The 25,578-nt window shown below is 35.4% G+C and overlaps 1 protein-coding gene across 1 annotated transcript; it reads right to left on the bottom strand.

Annotated features, from left to right (window-relative positions):
• Window positions 1–859: 859 nt before the first annotated feature.
• LOC149775379 (centromere protein M-like) lies at window positions 860–24,130 on the bottom strand. The gene is made up of 6 exons (XM_089944400.1): window positions 23,993–24,130; window positions 13,779–13,858; window positions 7,659–7,757; window positions 6,954–7,033; window positions 5,777–5,865; window positions 860–1,289 (listed from the first exon to the last, which is right to left on the bottom strand). Exons 1-6 carry the CDS (start codon window positions 24,038–24,040, stop codon window positions 1,122–1,124), a joined length of 564 nt encoding a protein of 187 aa, XP_089800526.1. The 5' UTR covers window positions 24,041–24,130; the 3' UTR covers window positions 860–1,121.
• Window positions 24,131–25,578: the final 1,448 nt, after the last annotated feature.

Raw genomic sequence — 25,578 nt, 5'->3', positions numbered from 1 at the left:
TCTTCCTTCAAAAATTGACTCTCTCAGGTCATCTATCCAACCTTCAAATTACAGTACACTGGTGGCAGATGGTTTGCAATCATATTCAGCTTACCAGAGAAGCAACCCAGAAAAATCTTATTGCAACAGTATTTTTTAAAACTGAAATATATCACTATCAGAAACAACTGAAATCATTAGTCAACTGCAAGCACAACATGAAATATATGTGATATGCTATGTCAAAAATAGGAGATTGAACTTCCTAGTAAAAAATCTAAGTTCATTTCAGACCAATGTATAATATTTTAAAACCTTTTGTCTGCAATTAAAAAACATTCATCATATCTTTTTTTAATTAAATTTGAAATTGGTTGTTATTCTTTAAGAAAATAAATAGGTACTTCTTATCAAGCAATTAACATATGGAGTATTTTATAAATATGTTATGCTTAGGTGTCCTCAGGACTCGCATTTTTAAATTTGCATGAAACACAGTCAGAGGTATGTGTAATTTTACACAAAAGTCTGACATAATAGACAGATGTGTACTGAGCATCAACTTGGCTTCATTTACCCATTATTATTTTTGCAATGCAAATATAATCTTAACTGTAAGAGCAGAGTGCATCTGAATGCCCTCTCACATGGAGATACTGCCCTCAAAAATTATTTTATCATGTTTATAATGCCCTGGCTGGCAATCAAAATGCATCAGAATGCCCTCTCACATGGAGATACTGCCCATAAAAATGATTTTATCAGGTTTAAAATGCCCTGGCTGGCAATCAAAATGCATCAGAATGCCCTCTCACATAGAATGGTTGTTCTAATGAAAGAAAGAATGAGTCATATTATTGTAATAGAGTTAAAGATTGAGTACGTTTATCATGAAATTTATTGCTGGAAATTTGGACATTTTACCAATATAAAGTGAATTACATTAACAGATGTGTGACAATAAAACATTAGTCACAGTTATGGGAGTCAATCTGCATATACAAATTGTCATCTTCTGTACTATTCACATACGGAACATCATCAAAGAAGTAACAATGAATCTCAAGAAAATAAAATGTAGTCATGTCCATTGGTAGGCTTCTTAGCTGTATTGCACATCAAATATTTTAAACTTTATTGCATCAGCTTATTCTACTGCTGACAGGTTCTGTTGTGTGTACATCTGTCTGTACTGGAAAGTCAATTACACAGTTGACTAGGGTTGGAGCAGATCCACAACACTGTAATCCTGCTGACAAGTGTAGCATGTTGACTAATCTTCTGGCCAAGTGGAGCCTCTCTGCTTCATCCTGAAATTGAGTGTTCACCCATAACAAAAAATTAGACTTCTTTATAAATCAAATGTAGTGGTTTGGGGAAAATGGCATTTTTATTGGTATTTAGATTCAAGGTTTGTAGCAAGCACAAAATCAAAAAACAGTGATATCCCATAAAAAATAGTGAACCCACATTAAACATAACTAATAGTTCCACATACAACTGTGTCTGGTCTGCCAACAGTGCTGTAATCTAGAGAGGATCTTGCATGATTGCTGATTTCAAATGCACTTATGAAACAAGTTCAATATTTTTTTTTACCTTTTGCAAGCCTTGGTGATCAAAATAATGAAATTATTCAACGAGTTTAATAAATTTATTTTAGAATGATCACAAATGTAAGATTCTATTTATCACATAAAAAAGATATAGGTTTTATTGTATGAAACTGGAGCAAAGTGAATTTAAAATGTTTTTTAAAATATGTAAAAAATTGTGCTTACATGACTCCATGAGGTGTTATTTTATGTGAAAATTATGATATTGACATAAACACAGTAGGCATTTGATGAATGACTTTTAAATATTAACACAGAATTTTACTATTAGGAATGATGTCAATGCTAGTGTGTGTGTGTTATTTCGATTTTTAACGTAGCTTTAACAATTTTTCAGTCATATCGCTACCATGTCTGCAGTGTGACAGTTTATAGTGATGTCTAGCACTGAGGCATCATGCCACAGACATGTACCATGATGTCCCACCCAGTCACATTATCCTGACACCAGGCTGATCAGTCCTAACACTAACCTCTTAATGCTGAGCGCTAAGCAAGGCAGCTGTTAGTACCATTTTTTAAAGTCTTTTGGTATGACGCGGCCGGGGTTCAAACCCGCGACCTCTACTACTACTATTACTACTATCTTAAGAGACCTAAATCCTTATTCATCAAAATCCTCTTGAATGTACACTTAAACTCAAATTTTGATTCTCAGTAATGAAGAATCTAATTGTGAAAGATTTTAAGTTGTGATTTATTCACTGGAATAAAATCAATAAATACTGAATTTTAATGATAATGAAGCAAGTATGATGGAATCCAAAGAATCGAACTTTGAGTTAAAGTGTACATTCAGCTTGATTCTTGGTTGGAATGATAACTGTCCAACTGCATTAAAATCTTCTGAATCTTCATTTGGGGGTGGGGGTATCTCCCATGAGACGTATGAGAGATTCTGGAGTGGGACGTATGCTCAGTACATTATGATGAGAAGAAATAGTTATTGCTCTTTTTTATGACCCTTGAGCTGTATTCTCTGTTCAAACTGCACACACCTTAAAAGTGTCTGATGAAGAGCAGGCATGTTTTGTGAACATCCTAGCACATGGCAGCAAAAGTAGAAAACTAGTGTAATCTGGATATAACAGCAGCCACCTAGCAGGTAGAAGGGAGTTAACCTGTAAGAGTTGCTTCCATATATATATATATGAATGACATTTTCATTCTCGCTGGAAGGATTGGATTCGGAAGTAGCAAAGAAAGTTGTCCCAGTGTAAAGTCATCAGGTAATGTATTCGCCAGAGAATAGTTCTGACCAATCATAAAGCTGAGAAACATTAGACTGCAGGAATATTTATTACTCTAATTGCTGATGAAATTATGTGATGGAGGGGTCAAGCCTGGAAATCATAAAATGTATAAGATTTTAGTCTGAGATTTTCTGTCAGTTAATTCACCCAAAAAAATGCAACATTTGTAATTAATGTAATGTCTGATTGGCTGAAAATGAATACTTAATCTCAAAACTTGAAGTTTTATGGTCTCCAGGCCAGATTGTCAGTGTGCAATTGACTATTATTATTTTTGCTAGCAGATGGGTGTTTCAAGACCGATGTTACTGTATATCATGCTGTCTAATAATGAAGGCATAACATATGTTCTATTGTTAATGGACTATTTTGGCCACATTGGTTGTCATAATATATTTATATTTTTCTACCATGATTATGTATTTTAACAAGTGTGGGATCAGTGTGTCAACTCTGTTACACAAGATGTAATTTGCAGTAGTGCCAGATATGCTGGGTCCATATGTAATCATAACTTTGACATTTCACACCCAGTTGTTAAGTGGCCACGATCCTGATACATATTCATGCTCATTTGTTATGTGGCCACCATCCTGTTGAATATTCACACCTATTTGTTAAGTGGAAATGACCCCTATAAATAATTACACCCATCTGTGAGGTGGCAATGATCCTGATAAATAATTACACACATTTGTAAAGTGACAATGATTCTGATAAATAAATTACCTATTTATGAAGTGGCAATAATCCTGATAAATAATCACACCCATTTGTGAAGTGGCAATAATCCTAATATTCATACCTATTTGTGAAATGGCCATAATCCTGATAAATAAGCACACATATTTGTCAAGTGACCATGATCCTGATAAATTTTAAAAAGTTAAACATCAAATAATATCGCACCTTAAAAGACAACTTTGATCCACTGAGACATTAAATAAGCCAGTCTAGCCATTAATATGCTAATAATCCTACTGTTGAACTGCCACTGAGACATTTAATAACATAGTGTGAGGTAAACAATCCTACTGTTGGGCTGCCACTGAGACATTTAATAACATAGTGTGAGGCAAACAATCCTACTGTTGGGCTGCCACTGAGACATTTTATAACATATGTGAGGCAAACAATCCTACTGTTGGGCTGCCACTGAGCCACTGAATAAGCTAGCATTAGGCTAAAGACAGGCAAGTAATCACACTGATGGGCTGCCACTGAGCCACTGAATAAGCTAGCATTAGGCTAATGACAGGCAAGTAATCACAATGATGGGCTGCCACTGAGACACTGAGTAAGCTAGCATTAGGCTAATGACAGGCAAGTAATCACACTGATGGGCTGCCACTGAGCCACTGAATAAGCTAGCATTAGGCTAATGACAGGCAAGTAATCACAATGATGGGCTGCCACTGAGACATTGAGTAAGCTAGCATTAGGCTAATGACAGGCAAGTAATCACACTGATGGGCTGCCACTGAGCCACTGAATAAGCTAGCATTAGGCTAATGACAGGCAAGTAATCACAATGATGGGCTGCCACTGAGACATTGAGTAAGCTAGCATTAGGCTAATGACAGGCAAGTAATCACACTGATGGGTTGCCACTGAGCCACTGAATAAGCCAGCATTAGGCTAATGACTGACAAGTAATCACACTGATGGGCTGCCACTGAGACATTCAGTAAGCTAGCATAACAATCCTAGTTACATGGCTACTTTAGCTTAAGTCATACAATTTAATTGTACTTTTACCTATTTATTCTACAATATGAATCAAACAGATTTTCTAAGGGAAAGCAAGTATTAATCTTTGAATAATACAGTTAAAAATTTTAAAAATTGTCTGTCTTACTTTAATATGAGCATTTTTTATCCACCATGTTAAAAATTAATGTGAGTGGATAGGCTATTCCATAAGGCCAAATTGTCTTCTGTGCTAAATGTGCATAATATTACTGAACAAAGCCCTGATATAATGATTATCAAGCAAATCCTCAGATTATGACCATTTATATTTACAAATATTATGCTGATTTGAAACTCTTGGTTTTGTTGTTAAGGGAAAATAGTGCATACAGTCAAGTGTAAAAATAAGTAGGAAGCATATGGAAGAATTCAAGCAAACTGATGCATAAATACAGATCCAGTATATGAAGGAAACGGGTACAAACTAGGAGTGGGTGGGCAGGGAAGGGGATATTGATTTAATTACTGGAGAGAACAAATTACCAATAATGTTTACTCTCAAGCCTCTGAAAAACATTTCACCCACATATTAAATAGAAATACTTGAAGGGCAAATGGGACAATGATTTACTGCATTAAACTTGCACTGTCATTGTAATTAGTGTTTATGTGGTTACCATCATGATAAATGGACTATGGAGAATATGTCAGTATATATTTGCTCAAATCCTAGACTGCCATCTGCAGAAATTCTCTCTCTCTCTCTCTCTTTCTCTTAAATTAGACCACTGACTCTTAAAACTGTAAAAAGTACTCCTGTATCACTGATTCATATTGCTATTCTTCTTTTTTACATAAGAGAATTAATTACAAAAATATTACCTTTTATGGAGAGAAAAAATGTGGCATACAAGTTGATCTAATTGTGTTTTCAGAAAGAAAAAACAAAAACAAAACCAAGTTAGCATGTGTGATTTGGATTTTTAAAGTAGCTTTAACAATTTTTCAGTCATACTGCTATGATGTCTGCAGTGTGGCAGTTTATAGTGATGCCTAGCACTGAGGCATCATGTCGCATGATATCCCACCCAGCCACATGCTGACAAGTCCTAACACTAACCTGTTAATGCTGAGCGCCAAGCAAGGCAGCTTTTAGTACCATTTTTGTAAGTTTTGGTATGGCTTGGCCAGGGATCAAACCCACAACCTCCTGCATCCAGGTTAGTAAATAATTACCTCAAGATCCCCAAATACAACTTGCATTGATAATCGATTCGCCAGGTCATGAATACTTTCCAAAGGTGTGCCCCTGTTGGTGTTTTTGACTGAAAATATGCAAAATTTATAAGTAATAAGAGATTAAAAGGCTTGTTAAACTAACAATGGCTGACCTTCAATTTTATTTATGTCAGGTTTTTAATACAGCCAATTAATATTTGACACGCTCTTTTTTTGCTCTCAAAGGAAAAATAAAGTAAATAATATAAAATTTTTTATCACTTGAGACAAGTCAAATTGCTGATTTCTGTTTCTTAAAGCTGAATGAAAGAAAATGGATATACAGATGAAATATGAATGCTCATTTTTGCAATCTGATTGCAAAAGTCAATAAATTTATCAGCTCACCTGCCATGACATCACTGCAGTCAAAGTAACGCAATATAAAACAATCATGTGACCTTGACACCTGAAACACCCCATTTCCAGAACTGTTTGATCTCTCTTTAATTTGCATCTCAAACCTTATAACAATCTAAATAATTAAACATAAATGGTTCCTACATACAACTTGCAAGTCTACCCTCCCAAAAGCTAAACAATTCATGCTGCAACCATGACCTTGGCCACTTGAATTCATCATCCCCAATGATATTGCATGTACACTAGTAACTCTTGTACAGTGTCTAATGGCTATCCATGGATACATGAAAGTTTGTTTTCTTTTTTTAAACTTTAACCAACTTTGTGACCTTGCTCTTTGACCTCCACAGTAGTAAAGGTATTTTATATCCCTTCATAAACTTCTTTCCTATACGTGATGACAATTCATCCATAAGAGTAGAAGATAAGAATGGCAGCCCCCAAAAATGTGAATCAATGATCGCTTGTCTAAAATGTAAACAATACTTTTTTCATGTGACCTTGGCCTTTTGGCCTTCAATCTCTAGGGATAATCTTTTCCCCGTCATGCATTTGTGGGTAAAATCTGATGATAAACCACTGATGTAAACGGGAGATAATGGACAAAATGTTGAAACTGGACAGATGGATAAATTTATGTATAACCTTTTCCTTTTGCAACATTTATCACAGATGAGACATAAGGAAAAAATACTCCATACATTATGGCATCCACATAATTAAGAAAAAGACTTTTCACTGAAACAGGATACAGTTTTTAAAAAAATGTTACCTTTGCTGACAATAAGGCATGCCTTTCCCAAACAGTAGCTTACATCCATGTGTTGGAGTGATTCTTTAACTATTTTAAAGCTGAAATAAAAGAAGAGTTTTAAGTATTAATTAATATGCACTAGTTCAGAAGCCATGGTAGCTGAGTTAATAGAGTGTCTGACTTGTAATCCAAGGGTCATTCGTTCAAAACCTACCGGGCCAGCTCAGCTTGGCCGCCTTGGGGAAAGTCACTTAAAGCCAACAGTGTGTTAGAATTCTGTTTCAGCCAACAACAAAAGAGCATTAAACTAGTATACTGAACATCATGTCACTAACTGTAATAACAATGAAATCCAGTGGTGAAATCACATATTTTGAACTAAATATTGAGTTTGAAAGGACTAGTACACAAAGGTATAAAACACAGAATGATTACATGCCAGATCTAAAAGATTGTAATTGTTTAGTTTGCAGTACTGTAATTATCGAAAATTTTTCAAGTACTACAACCTTTACAGAACTTCAATGACCACTTTTCATTCCTCACAATTTCCACGCTTTAAGGCTACTCATCCCCTACTGGATGAAGTTCTGCTCTTGATATAAAACTGCTGGATAACTGCACGAATGCAAATACAAATGGGTGAAAATCTATACTGGGCTCTACCAATTAAAAAGGATGTCTTTCAAATTCAAAGAAGAAAATAAAAACACAACGGCATACCTATCTGGTTTTGTTATATCTATTACAAAACAGATGAAATCAAGTCTGGGTCGATCAGCTGCTTTTTCTGCAGGAAGAGGTAAACATCCTGCTGTTCGACTGTAATAATAATAATATTAATTAATAAGTAAAGGTAACCTGGCAGCTTAGAGTCACACATTCTGGCCCATGCTTCTTATTAAAAATATTAATCCCTCACTATCACTTCTAAACTCTCTACTCCATGCTCATCCCCAAGAGTTGTTAACAAAAATCTATTGTGCATCTGACATGTCACTACAGAAGCTCCATTACTATGGTGGAGGACTTGTAATATAAAGACTGGGTTTGATACCTGTCCAGGCAAGCACAGGTCAGCCACCTCTGTGTCCTTAGGTAAAAGCACTTGGCTCACATTGCCTCAACATGATATAGCCAATGATGTGCTAACATGCTATTAAATACCAACTAACCAATCAACATCGACCATGACTGTAAATAAGTCAGGTCAAACTAGAAATGTGTTCACAGAACATAAATGTTTAGCCAGCCACTTTTTGTATGACTCAGAAACCAGAAGTGCAGGAGAAAACTGATATAACTGCACACTTAAACCAAAAGTCACTTGGGAATGAAATATAGGTCAAAATGATCTGCTTGTGATAGGATGGTGTTGTGATCACCAAGATGCATGTAAAGAACATTGGCTCTGTAGCTAACAATGCCTCTGAGTCTCCTTGATAAATTTAAAGCGAAATATTGCTTACACAACCTACTGTATGTTGATACACCACTAATATTACGGGTCTTTGAGGTCTTGAAAGGTGCATGCAGAATCTAATCAATGATGAATTTAATATGGAAACTGTTCCAATACTTTGGAAAGCCCAAATCTGGAGCAAAATGCCACACAGTATCCTGCTATTGACCACCATCTGAATAAAGTCTGTGCAACAATCTCTAGTGGCATGCCAACAGGGAAAAGGGATGGCTGGAAGACAGCCGTGTGGAGATTGTCCACCATTTTCTCAATTAGGACACTTTCAGGAAAATATCACTAGTACATGTACCTGTTCCATGACAAGATAAAAACCAGTCAGTCAAAAGGTGAAACAGGGATTAAAGGCCCACAATGGATTGAAAGAGGTGTAATGGAACAGAAAGATACAGAGTGATATGTTACCTCAGTAAATTCTTTCACATTAGTTGCCTTGAGGTATACCACAGCCTTCTGACAAAATGTGTGCTAAAGTGGTGGAGTTTGACCTGGATATAATGAATGCTGGGACAGCCTGTTGACAAAGTGTGTGCCAAAGTGGTTGGAGTTCGACCTGGATAAAACAAATGCCAGGACAGCCTCCTGACAAAGTGTGTGCCAAAGTGGCAGGAGTTTGACCTGGATAAAAACAATGCTGGGACAGCCTCCTGACAAAGAGTGTGTCAAAGTGGCAGGAGGTTTACCTTGATTAAATGAATGCCAAGACAGCTTTTACTGCTATCTATCGACCACATCTAACAAGGTCATGGCCATACAAATTTGATGTACATGTGACTCACCAAGTTGACTTTGATAAATTAGGGAAATACTGCACTTGTGCCTGCACTATTCAAGGTAGAATTTGTACAGTCTGTACTCCAGATTTAATTAAAAAAACAATAAATAATGTATTGGCATCTACATTTTCTGCAACAAATATACTGCATCAAAATCTGAACTATCACAGGAAAATGTCCCAATACATACTGCATCAATATCTGAACTACCATAGGAAAATGTCCCAATATGCACTGAAATATGAATACAAAAACACTTCAGTAGCACTTGACAGTGATTGTCACAATTAGGGTTGTCCCATTTATTTAAAAAATGTAAAAATCTACATCTTTTAAATATAAAAAAATATATTTCAACATGATCTAACATTGTCATAGTAGACTACAGACTACCATGAAGGTGGCTTTTTCTAACAAGAAATAAAAAAAAAACATTTTATCATGGACATTGGAGAATAAACTGCTAAAGTATATAAGTATGTTCAAACAAAGAGTTAATAAGTTTATTCCATTTTAACTGCAAATATGAAAGACATCGACAGTATAGTTATATCTCACTGACTTCAGTTTAATGTTCTTTCTTGAGCTAGTTCTCACTTGGCACCTATGTAACTATCGATTAAAGTACTTCATCAATGGCAGACAAAGCAAGACTGGCAGACAAAGCAAAACTAACTTTATTTTTATCATAATCTAAATCAGTGGCTCTGTATAGATACCACATATATCTAGTACAATTACACTGTAGGTTAAACTGAGAATAGCAGCAATGGTGTTAGATCAGGTGGTCAGTTAGTACCAGCAGTGGGTTGTCTCAAAACATGGTATGCAATGCTAACGTTGTCTCAGTTAAGTACCAGCAATGGGTCATCTCAAAACATGGCATGCAATGCTAACACTCTCTCAGTTAAGTACCAGCAGTAGGTCATCTCAAAACATGGCATGCAATGCTAACGTTGTCTCAGTTAAGTACCAGCAGTGGGTCATCTCAAAACATGGCATGCAATGCTAACGTTGTCTCAGTTAAGTACCAGCAGTGGGTCATCTCAAAACATGGCATGCAATGCTAACACTGTCTCAATTAAGTGCCAGCAGTGGGTCATCTCAAAACATGACATGCAATGCTAATGTTGTCTCAGTTAAGTACCAGCAGTGGATCATCTCAAAACATGGCATGCAATGCTAACACTGACTATATGAAGTTCAACTTAATTTAATGGGTATTAACATGAATATTTAAAATAAGAATTTAAAAAGGAAACCATGTGAGGAACTGAACATCTGAAACCTTTCCCCTTCCACTATGCTGACAGGTCTCAGGTCATATACACATATGAAGACTAGTTTTTCAGTGCAATTTTGCCATTTCATCTTCAAAATTAAAACAAATGGAATGTACAAGATCCAGATGGTGCTAAGTCAAGAATTCCTTTTAACTAGTTCCAGTGAAGGAATTCAGGTTTCTGCTTTAGATGATTTGAATTTGTGCATTACAACCACACTAGTAAGCTAACTTAGCTGCATACATGAGGCCAAAACAAAAATGTGTTTCTTATTGCACTGGTTTTAAAACTAGAGTAGGTAGTAGTATATATAATGCACTATGCACTTCAAGTACTGAGCAAAACCAGCTCAATTAGATGTACATATAACATTTAAGAATTCTTTTTTTTTAAAACCCTGGGGGAAAAAAGTACAAGGGTTGGCAACAAAAAATGGGGACAGTTGGCCTACTGAAAATGCCATATTTTTTTGGCCTGATGCATGCATTTCACCTTTCGTTTTCCAACCTCTTCTACCAATATGAAATATTACCAACATCAGATCACTCGTTTTTGTCAGTCATTTTGATTCTACCAGTCTTGTAAACTTTTATAACATCATATGTCACATGCATGATTTGTTTAAACAGAATATTGATTATGTACATGTTTACGTGGCAAGCATAAAACAATGCCATTCATGCATGTAAGTGTTGCAGCCCAAATCATGAAATACATAAATTACAACTAAGATCTGCTTGAAAAGTTACATTCAAGTCTTAATAGTACGATAAACATTGAGATATGTACTTGCATCTCCACACAAATAACACAGCCAAGCAACCAATGCACAGTTCTAATAACCACAAAAGCATTCCATCAATAATAAAATTGCAGAACAAGAAAAAATTGATTTTTTTTCACAAAGAAGTGCTTGTTGCTTCATTGTAATAAAATATTTAGTTGTTTTACACTAGGTTGTGAATTACTGGATTTTCTGAGGGGAAACTATCTTGATAATTCATTGGATTACTACAAATACACAACCCTTCGAGTTTTGTTTGCGAAAATGTGTATTAGTATACTAGTATTTGAGCATAAAGTTCAATCCTTTTGGAACATATCTTTAGATGGTTGTTGTAAGAAAATCACACACACACACGTTTTGTGCCACTGAAGAGCAATAAGATATTAGAGACCATGTAAAAAAAATTCAACAATACAGCTTCTGTTTTAACAGAGATATGACAGACAGATATGACAATTTATCCAGTTGACCTTTAGATTTAACAATCAAATTATAGCTTTCATGTTCACAAAATGAAGAAAAAAAACATAAATCAGAACATAACGGTTCTAACAAAAAGCACCCCTTAACAGGAATGCAATGCTTTATATGATAGGTTACTAAATACAGGTGTACAGAGTATTCCAAAAATCACAAGAACATGAACGTTTATCAGCATCTATTACATATAATTATGACAAGTAAATCTCAACTGGACTGTTATGACCTCCTGATCCACTGTGGAACCATATAATTTTGAAATGCCATGTCCAGTGAGTTGGTTTTCAAAGATATTTTAAGGAATTTATAAGGACTTCAAAAGGTTTTAAGAAATATTTTATTTGATAATAGAAACTGAACTTTCTCCTTATGTTACATTGTTTATCACTGTATACTGCATAAATAAGTAGAAAACAAAAACATAAATGTACCACAACTGCAAAGGGACAGTACTCTTGTCATTTGATAAACTAATTTTATTCCATTTTATTATATATTTAAGTGTGAAATATTGAAATTGATATTTTTCTTCATTCCTGTATATTCCCATTTAAAAAATATATCCTTAATTTTTCACATGAATAAAGATTCCAATTATGCCATGCCAAAATAAGTTATACTTGCAGTAAGAAAAACAAGCACTTTGTTAGCTGGAACAAATAAATGGAATTATGTTTCAGACATGGAATTTTTTTCCCCTGACAACAATGATGAAACAGCTGTGATATATTGCTGAATTGGACTATTTTTGTGGTCAGAAAGAGTAAAATAAAGTACTAATTGTCAAAAATGTACTTCCCCGCAAGAAATAAGGACAATTCTACCGCTCTCTTAAGTCACTGATATCTATATGATCAGCCAATGCAAGAAAGGTGAATTTTAAAAAAGGGTGATCGACTGATGAGTACATTTAATCTTCTAAAATTTGATTCAGGAAAAATTCTGATATATAATAAAAAGAAAATTTTATTTCCTTGTGTAAACACTGAATATATTTCATTGCCACTCATTAAAATATCACATTTTGTACCACAAGATGAAATATATTATGCAGCAAAGATATATCCTCTGTTTATTTATTCATTAATTTTGCAAAATACATTAATATTTTTGGGAATTTTAAAAGGGATAAGACTAATTTTCAAAATGTTATATTCCATCAGATAAATTATGGAGTCTCTATGGCAGCTGTCAAATTCAAGGATTATTCAAAGTTGTAGGAACCATATGAAAAGGTCTGTTTTGTAGCCTAGCCAGAGATTTTTGAACTACTGAACACAAGTTTACAATCAAACTCAAAATTCTTAACTAAAATATTATCTTAATCAAGGTTACATTAATAAAACATAAATAATTATATCCTAATCCAACTCTCATTTAAAGAAATTCAGATTTTAACTCTCAAACAATGAAGCTCAAAATGCCGATTTTTAGTACAAGTTTGTGCTTAAAAATTATACCAACTCCTGGCAAGATTTTGAATTACAAGTGAAGATTTTAGCGCATATATTTATTTGTGCATACACAACTTGTGTAGTGCTGTTTATTTTCTGTGTACATGTTTTGGCAATATAAAATCTATTCTGTTCTTGTGTGTATGGGCCAGAAAGAATAATATTTACATCTGACCATTCAGTCTTTAGGTTTGGTAAATTTTTGTGGAGTTTAATGCAGTTTTTCAGTACATGATAGGCTATACAGGGCAGCCACTATATTTGGTGCAGGAAGAATCGATGACACACAGAAGCTCCTGGCACACGTTTTCAAATACCCACAGTGGTTAAGTCATGACCCGAATTCAAGTTAGAGTGATCGGTAAAGGCAAGTGCCCATGACCACACAGCCACCTGGGGTGTCTTCAATTCTAAGGCCTTGTCCACAAAAGACTAGAAATCTTGTTCCAAACTTACACCTGAAAAATCATATCGGAAGCTCAGCCAAAACAGTAAATGACAAAACTTTCATTATCTAAAATACTATTGTTATCCTATTTCAAAAGATGAAGAATATTTTTTTATATATTTCAGATCTACTTACATATTTAATTCAAAAGGATGTTCTGTTTTCAACATATCCAAGGCCAGTGCATGTTTACCCACACCTTCAGACCCAACGATCTGTGACAAAAAATGACATCCATGATGGTATCAGATGGAAGCATAATGACATCAAAAAATATTAAATTTTCATGGTTCTAATTAATACATTCTAAATAGTTTAATCATCTCAAAATTTTCATGGTTTTATGACAGACTTAATTTATGCTATTTAAGATCAAAGTATTTACAATAAATAGTATATCATAAATTTAGTGTTGTGACAATACATGTATTATGTCTGCTGTGGTTTCATGATCCAACTTGTTTTAATTTCTTTGATCTGTTAGGTTAATGTAATACTTCCAGATGCACTCCTATACCATTCTTCGCAGTATTTGATTATTGCATGTATTTCATGAGTACTCTAACCAAATGGCAGGCTTTCTCACTTCAATACAGGTGATGCTCGATTTATGCCAATTCAATTTATGCTCTTTCATTTTAATGTTATTTATAGCAAAGAGACAACATTCATTTTGCACCACTGCACTCATTTTTACACCATTGCTGGTGCCATGTGCCGTGACTCATGTGCAGCTCATGCACATGCATTTACATTACTTTGAGTTTACACCAATTTTTGTATACTTGTATGCCATAACTGCAGGAACGCATCTATGGTATAAATCGAGTGTCACCTGTATACCCACGTTTTGGACAGACCATTTTTCACACTTTAATGAGGTTAATTACTGAGTATGAGCATTTTTTAACCTGTCTCATTTCATCTTGATTATAGGTGTGTTGTATGTTCATAAGTAATCTTCCAGTCATAACAGTTTGCATTTATTTTAGTAATGACCAAGTTACAAATACATTACAATCACTGCTATTCCATCAAGTAGAAAATAATGATAAACATTGTCAACCAATTACTATAAATTCACTGACATATTATCACATACAGCATATTGAAAAAATTATTAAAATGGTTTGCTGACATTGTATTTTGGAGCCTTTGATCCCTAACCTTTGGTCAGTTAGCAGAGCTAAAAATTAATATCAGACCTTTGATCTGACACCCATAACGTTAAAACTTGAAGTCCTAAATTTCTTGGACCCCTTCCTGCTCCCCACAGACCTAGGGCTCACACCATTTGTCTGAAACTACTGTAAAATATAAACCTCACTTAGAAGTCACATAAAGAGCTGTTACCCCCACCTTGAAGATCACTATGAATGCAGCATACAACACATCTAGTGATGATGTACAAGTATGCCGAGTTTTATTTCTTAATCTCAAATGGCTTTAAACTTGTAGAGCAGAACAGAAATTGTGCTGAAAACACTGAAAATTTAGCTTTGACCTTGACCCTCAAGAAAAAAACCAATAAAGTATATGACACCTGGTGGTTGCATATAAATTTTAATAATTTCATCTCTTAATCTCAAATAAAGTTATACAGCAGAGGGAAAGTGTTATGTAAAGATTCCCAATGTAGGATATGACACCATATTGAGCAATGGCCTTGACCTTGAAGATGGGACCTCCAATGTAGTATGTACCACACTGAACTAGTGATGATATGTAAGTATACCAAGTTTCATCCCTTAATCTTAAATGGCTTTAAAGTTATAAAGTGGAAGGGAAAGTGTGATGGAAGATATTTAGATGGAAGGACTGACCCACTTTTTTCAAAAAGACAGCAGACAAAGCAAAACACGAATGTAACATCTTAAAATATGAAATTTCAATAATGATCAATTGATAAATTGCCATACTGAACAATGATGGCTTGTAACTTGCACATTTACAGAGTTTATTCCAGAACAAAAATGGGGTGGGGTATTAGCTCCCTTTTCATTTAAAAAAAGAGGGAAATTTAAGACATCACTTTAGGCTATGCCTTTTGGGTCATAAAATCACTAAAGAAGTATTAAAAAAATATGTGGGACTAACATACTCATTAGAATAGTTGTTGAATCAAGCCTGCATGACTTTACCAGGTTGCCAGTTTTGGATAGTATTATCTGTTGCTAAACTAGACAACATCCAATATGGAGGAGTGAAATGATATACTTCAAGTAAAACTGCCTTGTCAAACGCTTTCTGATTGATGTATATCTTCAATTAAGAAAACAGTAAATCTAATCCGTGAAAGTTGGGATAAACAGAAAATTATATATTTTTTAAGTTTTGTATCCTCGAATGTTGAAGTCTGTAATAACATTAATACAAATCATGACAAACCCAACAGTGGAGTTTCCTAACCTGAAAAAAATGGCCACTTTGGCACCAACACACCCTGCTTGTTGTAAGTGAGCATTTCGTTGCCAAAATATACCTTGTCTCAGTGACAGAATTTCATCATGAGCGGCTGATGAAGACAGCAATTCAAGGGTCAGAGCTGTCTAAAATTGATTTTGTGTTACCTTGAGGAGTGGAGAAAATCTAAACTGAGAAAAGTTTCCCATTAAAATCAAGTTAACCAAGTGAAAAACATAATTTATTCAGAATAATTATTTTCTATGTATTTTTCTGATTTCTGATGTGTGATAGAGTCTAAGCCCGAGAATGTTTGCAATTAACCCTGGTATAAGTGATATTTCTGACAAATTCCCTTTGCCTTTTAGACAGTCTTCTGAGATATGTGATTTAAGTTTACATAACTGAAGATTATTCATGCACATACTGGGCATGACAAACAGATGTGCATATCCATGTGACATTTGCCATTGGGGCATGCCTTATCATCAGGGATTGAGAGTATATGCATCGTAGATTTCATATTGTCCATTCATTATCATTACAATTACAGAATTTCTCTTATTCTTTATTTTATGAACTGAATAAACTGCCCATGCAATCATGCTATATACAGCAACAACATCTTCCTTCTTGTATCAAGCTACTGATATTTTGGGATTTCTTTTTCTGGTTTTTTTTTGTGCTTAAAAGTAAAATCCATTGCTCTCAACCATACTCATTAAAGTCACTACCATTAAACTTCTATATCTTCTAAAGCACCTAAATATTCTTTTGGGGTTCTTTGCTCAGACATTTATCTTTCACCTCTCACAATACACATATGTCAGTACATTTTATATGTAAGATATCAGTACATTTTATATGTGAGATGTCAGTACATTTTATATGTGAGATGTCAGTACATTTTATATGTAAGATGTCAGTACAATTTATATGTGAGATGTCAGTACATTTTATATGTAAGATGTCAGTACAATTTATATGTGAGATGTCAGTACATTTTATATGTAAGATGTCAGTACATTTTATATGTAAGATGTCAGTACATTTTATATGTAAGATGTCAGTACAATTTATATGTGAGATGTCAGTACATTTTATATGTAAGATGTCAGTACATTTCATATGTGAGATGTCAATACATTTGATATGCGAGTCTTTGAATATTGAATGGTTCTGTATACAACTTAAAAAGAGCATTCTGCATTGTATTACTGTAGAACAACAAACAGCTAAGTTCCACTTTTACATAGTTATATTGCTTTGACTTTCCAACTGGGGCAGTAAAACTTAATCCATACACATAGAGACATGAAAATCCACAACCACCACTATATCCAGTCTGTGAAGGATGCAATGCAATCTACGGTGTGATATATATATGATTTTCAAACTTCTGAGTTCAGGAAACAACACAGGATTTTTAAGTTTAGTGACCAAAAACGTGCATGCATTAAAAATTATCAAATAAACAATTCTGGCATAAAACCATGCAAGCCATATGATCAACAGAAATGTACCAACTTTTGCAAAGAATATTCACATGGCTGCCATCTGCCGGCAATAGAAATGGCAAACAGTGAATGCATAAGGGATGAATCCAATGTATTGATACTATTCTAAATGATGTAAACTAAACCTAGCATAAACTAAGTTCAACCAGTAGAAAGCTGATATGCAATAAGACACATAGTCTAATAAATCAACTCCAAAAGTATTTGCATTAATGGACAGTTATCCATCAACACCCCTACATGTTTGGGGGTCGATTAATCTGACTAAAAAACATCCTAAAAAGAAATAGATTTATGTTTATTTATTCTGCATTACCTTTTCAAAATAAGCACAGTGAATGTTATTACTGTACTAAAGATAAGGAGTAGTTTATAAAATAACTGCGTAGTAACTGGTGAGAAATATAGCAATTACGGTTAACAAGAGGGGGCCCCCGAGTTTCAGTGGTCTAAAGCGCTCTCCGTTATGGATCACTGCCATCTCACCACTGTCTGTGTGGGTTCGAGTCTCGGATTCAGCCAATGTGGGTATGTCAGAAAACTTGCCAGTAGCTTCTCGAGGGTTGGTGGTTCTTTCTGGGGATTTACCTGGTTCTTCCTCCACCATTAATACTGGCCGCCATCTATAGGTTATCGTGTGCTGAAAAATGGCATTAAACCCTACAATAACAACAGTTAACGAGAAACAAAACCCCCATTTTTTTGCATGTCACTGGTAATTTTCCACACAATATTTAGGATATGACTGTCAATAGATCTTCCTACATTTGTGTTACTGCTGGGGTTGACACAGTAAAAACTGTGTTCAAGGGTGGATTAAGATGGTTGGATGCCTTGTAGCAATTTTATATGAAAAAAACCATTTCATTGAAATGCTGTCCTCCCCACCCCAATTTTAAATCACCTTTGATTATACCAGTTTTACCTACAATGACCTGAAGAAGACGAAAGGAAAAAAGGCACATCAGGCACACAGCAGATGTGCAAACGGAACAAGTTGTCCTCCGCCTTTTTCTTTTTTTCTGACATTAATGGTGGCGGAGTTTAATACTATCCACCACTAGTAATGTTGGAAATAAAGGGTGAGAACTACTTGTTTGTCCAATGTATGAATGGCTTTAAGAAAATTATTTATGCAAGTCTGCAGTACATGTGCAGAGTGGCCATGTTTTCCTAAGTTTAACTTCATTGCAGCAGTACATATTGTCTCAGCCTTTAAATACACAGAATTTTCAAGTTAGCACCTGTAACCATTGCTAAGGCTACACAGGAATGTCATGTAAATAGAAATTTTAAGGTACCCAACTGGGGTATATAGCCATTTTGATGCACACTGCTGTCGGATAAATAATGCTCCAAAATGACTATATACATGACCAAATTCATATACAGCAAAAGTGCTACCTTGAATTTATAGGAATGTTCTATGAAGATATCTCAGACAAATGCATTATAAACATTAAATTGGAACATGACACACAGTAGGGGCATAAAATTAGTGTGAAAAAGTATGATTTGTAAAAATATTATTTACAGGTTTCTGCATGATTCATTTTCGTTTTGGTGGGTGTCACGGAATTGTATAAATCCTTTTATCTATTAAATACATGTACTTGGGTTCCTTTTTGTATACAACAATACCCGAGGGTGATTTATGTACAGTGTACAATATTTCAAAAAGTGAGTTCGGTTTGGTTCATCCTATGCCACACGTGCGAAGTGCTTTCAATGGGAAAAACCAAATGCTTCCAGTGCACAGACAATGTATGACTTTGTCTGTGTATAAATGCCTCACCGTAAGCTTAAATCTTCAAATTACGGAACGACTTGTCAGTGAGAGGTCAACTTTAAGGACTTGAACATCTTCAGTTGTGGAGGTATGTGAATTATTAATTTCTTGTGTATAAGTTAAAACTATTGTACTACCATGTTTATTTTTGTACATTTGCTGATTTAACAAGGGATTTATATTAGCAATATAAATCTGCATTTTTAAGAAACGTTTAGCACCATAGGATTCTTGTCGGGCACGGTTAGGTTTACTTTTGAACCCGTTTGTTGTTTTGTAATTGTGCCGATATGTAATCTGTATAACTTACCATATATAACGTCATTAAGTTTTATTGTATATACCCGAGTGATCACAGAATTATCGGAGTGATCGGAGTCAACGTGGTCCCAGCTGCAGAGTTAACCATAGAAGTCGACCATAGCAGCTTTGAAGCTGAACCATAGCAGCCGTAGAGCTGAATAAACAGTGTTGCTGGTCGAGTAGCAGGTGATCGGGCATTGCTGACCGAGATTGGTGGGCGCTGACTGCTTGATTGACCAACCTGGAATACTAACGGCTTGATTGATCAGTGTGACTGGTAGCCAAGTGTGCTGGTGACGGAATGTGTAAATCCATACATGTAATATCTTAGCCGTAGACTAATTTTTGGGGTTTGTAAAACCCAATGTGTTTTTGGGACTGTAAAGATAATTTGTATAGCTGTCCCTTTTGTTTACATAATTTTTCACTATTTGAGTGAATACATTTTACTATATGTGTTAAAACAAAATACTACATTTGTTTTACTATTTGAGTAAAACACATCAATCTTTTCGTTGTGAAATCACTGTGAATCATTCACCCCTTGTCCTTGTACTGTGTAAGGTCATTTATTTGTATTTTCTTTATTAAGTCCATGCATTTTATGTCAATTGATCCAATATTTGAATCATATTCACACACATATTAATCATAATTAATTGCTCATTCAAGTCGTTCATTATTAAACATTGTAACTGTACCGCCATCAAAAGTGTTCTGTTGTATATCCAGAATCCCACCCGGTTATCTTGTTACAGTGGGACTGAATTAATTGTGGGTTAAATATTATAATAACCAATCTTCCTGAAAATATTCAGCTATGGAACTGACATATGTATGCTGGGTTACATCTTGGAGTGTTATTTTTTTTCTTCAAGTTGTAAAGTAAAGAGAGAGATTAAACACTACTATACAAATCTACTCTTATGACAGTAACAAGAAACATCCGTGACTTAGCTTTCTGATTAAACCATTTTTGCATTCAATATCAAAACATTTGACCTTATTGTAAAAACTAAGTTTTGATTTGTTTCATTTGCATAAATAGTTTCAAAAGTATTTATATCTTAAAATCTTTGAGAAATACAAAGCAACATAAAACAAGTAATAACAATGTCTAATGAAAGATAATTGGAAAGGACACATTTTTTCCCCACTAACAGTGGAACATATTCTTGTCAACTGTGTCAGCTTCCTGGCTGTAAGAGTATTTTGGTGTTAACTGCTTGATATGAATGACATATCAATTTTCTAACATGTGATCCATAATAGAATCTATGGATTTTTCACATACATATACACTACTTGACATATTATGGATTTTTCTACATAGTTGTACGTCGTCAATACACACATGTATGTCTAACTAGTATATCATCATTTGTTAACAAGTTCCACCATTTATTTTCTCAAAGTGTAAATCCTACACACTGACTGGCCACACAATTCACCCCAAACCACCCAAAATCCACTACAAACATGATATAAATTAAATGAAGCACACTCAACACCAGAAGAAAGCATTAGAAACAGTAATATTTTGTAGAAACAGACAACAAAATAGTCTATTGGATATAAACATCGAAAGAAGGGAGATAAATGTTACAATATTCATCACCAGTGCTGGTTATCAAGTCAAAATGGACCCAGTCAATACGCTCCAAATAAAAACAGACACACTGTGAAGTAAATATTGCACCATCAGTGCCATACATACCAACAAGGATGACAACAATAATATATACACAACATTGTTAATGTTCTTGTCCTTATTAGCAATTGGTTGGTGCTAAAGACTACAGTGATATAATGTACTTCTTAGTTTAACGCCATTTTTCAGCACAAGATAGGCTATGCATGGCAGCCAGTATTAATGGTGGAGGAAGAACCTGGGAAAACCCCGGGAAGAACCACTGACCCATGAGAAGCTACTGGTAAGCTTTCTCACATACCCACACTGGCCGAATCCTAGACTCGAACCCACGCAGACAGAGGTGAGATGGCAGTGATCCGTAATGGACAGCACTTTAGACCACTCGGGGCCCCTATTTGAAGTAATTAACTGCCTATCAGTGCCATAACTGTCAAATGAGATTAACACAACATTGCAAAACAACGAACTAAAAGTACCTCATAATTTCTTTATAATCGATTTCAGATTTCTATCAAATATGGCATGTCTCCCCGCTAACTAAAAATTTTTAAATATGTGCAAAGATTATTGTTCAAGGTCTTATCAAGTACAGTTCTAAAACATGAAATAAAGTTAACAACATTAAATTAATGAAGTTCAACTGAATTGTATTTTGCATATTTTAAAGCAAAGCATTAATACAATCAGCTTAATATAAGTAATGTTTTCAACCTGTGTCATAGGCAGAGGTCTCGCTAGGATTTTAAAACTAGGAGTCGAGGACTCCCATTTTGGTTTAAATAGGAGTCCCAAAAGCAAAAGTTGCAGTTGGTTGTCATTGAGTTTAATTTCTACATTCTTTATAACACTGACATAGCTCTTGTCTGTCCATCTGAGTGAAACTGAATTTTATCAATCCAATAAAGGTCTCATTCCAAGCACTAAGCTAGATATCACACTTTTCTTACACTTGGCTACTGTCCCATCTGAACTTTGTTCTAGCAACTTTAGCTCTCTTCTGAATCTCATTACAATCGTCAGTTTGCCGTTTAACTCCAAAATACTATCTAAATTTGTGAATGGCATTTTGTCTTAAGTCTCAACATGTCTTGATTCCGAGGTCACATGTACTGCTTATTCCACTACACTCGGAAAAGAACACAATTATGAAAGTTAAAGTTGTTTATTTGATGTACTGTTTATAAATGACCACATGTATATCTCTGGGTCTTTCTGCCTCTGAATTCAATCATTGTAAATATCAGTATATTTTCCCACTCAGCTGCCATTCAAAGCCTTTGAACTTGCAGCCCAGCTACTGCATCATGCTTTTTTTATGTACTCTTATAAAGGCAACATGTACATCAGGTGGGTCTTAGAGCCACTGAATTCTGTCACTGTAAATATCAGCACATTTTCCCACCCTGCCACCAGTCAAAGTCTTTGAACTTGCTACCGAGTTATTGCGATGTTTTTCTGATGTACTCTTCTTACAACATGTACATCGAGGGGTCTTTCAGCCACTAAATTCTGTCATTGTAAATATCAGCACAACAAAATGATCAATACATTTTCTCACTAAGCAGGTGGCTGAAGCAGGACTGGCAAATCTTTGAATTTTACCACCCACCTATTACATGCATATGGAGGACTCCTGCCTAAGTGATTTTCTGCATCCCAGATAAAAAATTGGCATCAAAATATGCGTGATTAAGCGTTTCCGAGACCTCTAGTAGGTAACTAAAGCTTGCTAAAATTGTACAAAGATTATTACACATAAACATTGCCAAGAATTTTACATAAAACACCCAATTTTTATCTACTAATTTTATTTGTACCACCATCTGCAACTTCCGTGGACTGCCACTTTGTCACAACATGTACTCAAATAATTTGGTTCATACTGAAAAAAATTGTGTTTTGAAGACAATATTTTGCCTTGCACTTATATGTACATGTTCATAGATCCTCCCATCTGAGGATGAATCTAGTAACATTTGTCTCCCTTTTGTCATTTCCATCCAATATAAATACTAAATGCAGTATAATTTATCGTCTGTTTCAACAAGTTAGTACTCTTTCCAATGTTTTATTTTTGGTTTTGGGTATGTTTAATTTTATTTAAATAACGTTTGTGGCGAATTTAGGCAGGTTTTGATCAATTTTGGGTAGTTTTAGGCAGGATTTGGGCGGTTTTGGGTGAATCGTGCGGCCCTCAGGTCCACTCCAAATATTTTTAACTGTATCATTGTATGCGAAATTTGATTTTTGGTGCCCTCCCCAACTTAAGTCTACACCCACAAAAGTCGACAATAGTACCTTGCTAACAGGGATATCGAGAAAAACGGGTAGTTATGTATTATGAAAATGGCGACATACCTGAAAATTTGCAACAAAATATTGAGGTTGGTGATAATATGGGCGACAACTTAATTGATGACAGCGATATCCCTGCTTAATGCTCCTAACTGACCACATCGACATGCACTATCGACAGTCTCTATGTTACCACGATTTCTAGATCAACAAGTAGATCTCCGCTTTTTTCCTTACATTACTGTTACCAGTAATTCAGAAAAAGACAAGAAACGGAGTTCAACTTGCTGGCCTACATGATTTCATGAGGAACCGCGAAATTACATTTCAGAATATCATGTCAATAATTTGGCGTGAAACAATGAATTTATACAGGCACTAAACAAACCAAAATCGCCGTTTTCTTCTCTGGTTTCTTATTAAATGGGTGAATCATATTTTCTATTCCAAAAGTCACTGCACAGAAATGCAACTTTGAAATTTGCGCCTTTAGCAGAGTTATATCTAGTCTGGTTCCTCTACTCAAATGGCGGAAGGCAACAAAGGAAGCAGGGAACCAGACTAAATTATATACCCCACCCCCCCATCATTCATCATTTGGATCACTATTGCTATTTTTGCTAGACACACCCTAATGTATGTTGGCATAGTAATTTGCACAGAATAAAAGCAAACATACATTTTGTTCCAGGAAAATTTATTGGCATTCAAGAAACTGCAATTTATTCAGACCACCTCGGGAAGTATAATATTAATAAGAAATGCAATCGATAAATTTGATAAATTTCGACAGTAATACTAAGCAGGGAACCAGATTAGGTATTTTTCAGAACCGGATATTTAGGAGCGACACACTGGTGCTCAACCTGCATCTAGTGACCGAATGTATGTGGGCCTAGCTTTGTTTGTGGTTATTATTATCGTGTGCAGTGCGTGCTCGGCCATTTAACAATGTCATCATCAGCAACGTGCAAAGCCTGCAGTTCACCGGGGAACATTGTCAGTGGACAGTTGTTTACAACGTGTGACACGGTCTGAAGAGCTCCACAACGACTGGAAGAGTTAGCGGCCTGGCACCATCGGACAAGGTTGGCTGAATAAAGAACGCCCCTGTCCTGTCCGAAAGCAGTTCAGCGTGGTCCACACATGACGTGGAAGGTTGAAGCCAGGAGGGCAGACAGATGACTCAGCTATGAGGGAGTGGTTTACAACATCTGATGAAGACCACTCACCACTCCATGCCGAAATAGCCGTCATATCCTCCGGCAACGGAACTAACCAGACTGAGCATCTCGAAGTCAGGCAGACTGCCGGACGTGAGGTGATGTTCATGTACAGGGAAAGTTTCTTACTGGCATAGACCTTAGCCAACATTTTTATGGTTGCTGCCTGGCTATCTAGATGTGAATGATGAATATTGCTGAGTACTGGCAGCCATGGTAAAGGAGTAGGACGTTGTGTTACAGAGATTATGCGCATTGTTGTGTTGAGCTGGCTATCAATTAACTTAGTGTGGGATGATTGAGCCCAGACAGGAGCGCAATAGTTGGCTGTCGAATAACAGAGGGTCAGTGCTGATGTCTTGAGTGCCTGAGCACTAGCACCCCACGTTGAGCCAGCCAGTTTGTGGAGTAGGTTATTTCGAGTGCTAAGTTTTTCTGCAGTTTTCTTCAGGTGGTTGTAGAATAGTAGTGAATGGGGTCACCCTACGTACAATGGGAATTAGCATTACAGGGACCCCTGGGTCACTCTACGTACAATGGAAATTTAACATGGCGAAAAATCGTGGGTCACTCTACGTACAAGGGGAATTTAACATGGCAATAAATCGTGGGTCACTCTACGTACAAGGGGAATTTAACATGGCAATAAATCGTGGGTCACTCTACGTACAAGGGGAATTTAACATGGGAATAGAGTTTAGGGACAAAGGGAATGGAACATGGGATTTTTTTTAAAAAAAATTTTTTTAAA

This window comes from Sinohyriopsis cumingii, chromosome 19, assembly GCF_028554795.1.
Source record: "Sinohyriopsis cumingii isolate HCF-2022 chromosome 19, ASM2855479v2, whole genome shotgun sequence".
Taxonomy (NCBI): domain Eukaryota; kingdom Metazoa; phylum Mollusca; class Bivalvia; order Unionida; family Unionidae; genus Sinohyriopsis; species Sinohyriopsis cumingii.
The sequence above is the reverse complement of the archived record's forward strand: the minus strand, read 5'-3'. Positions and strand labels throughout refer to the sequence as shown.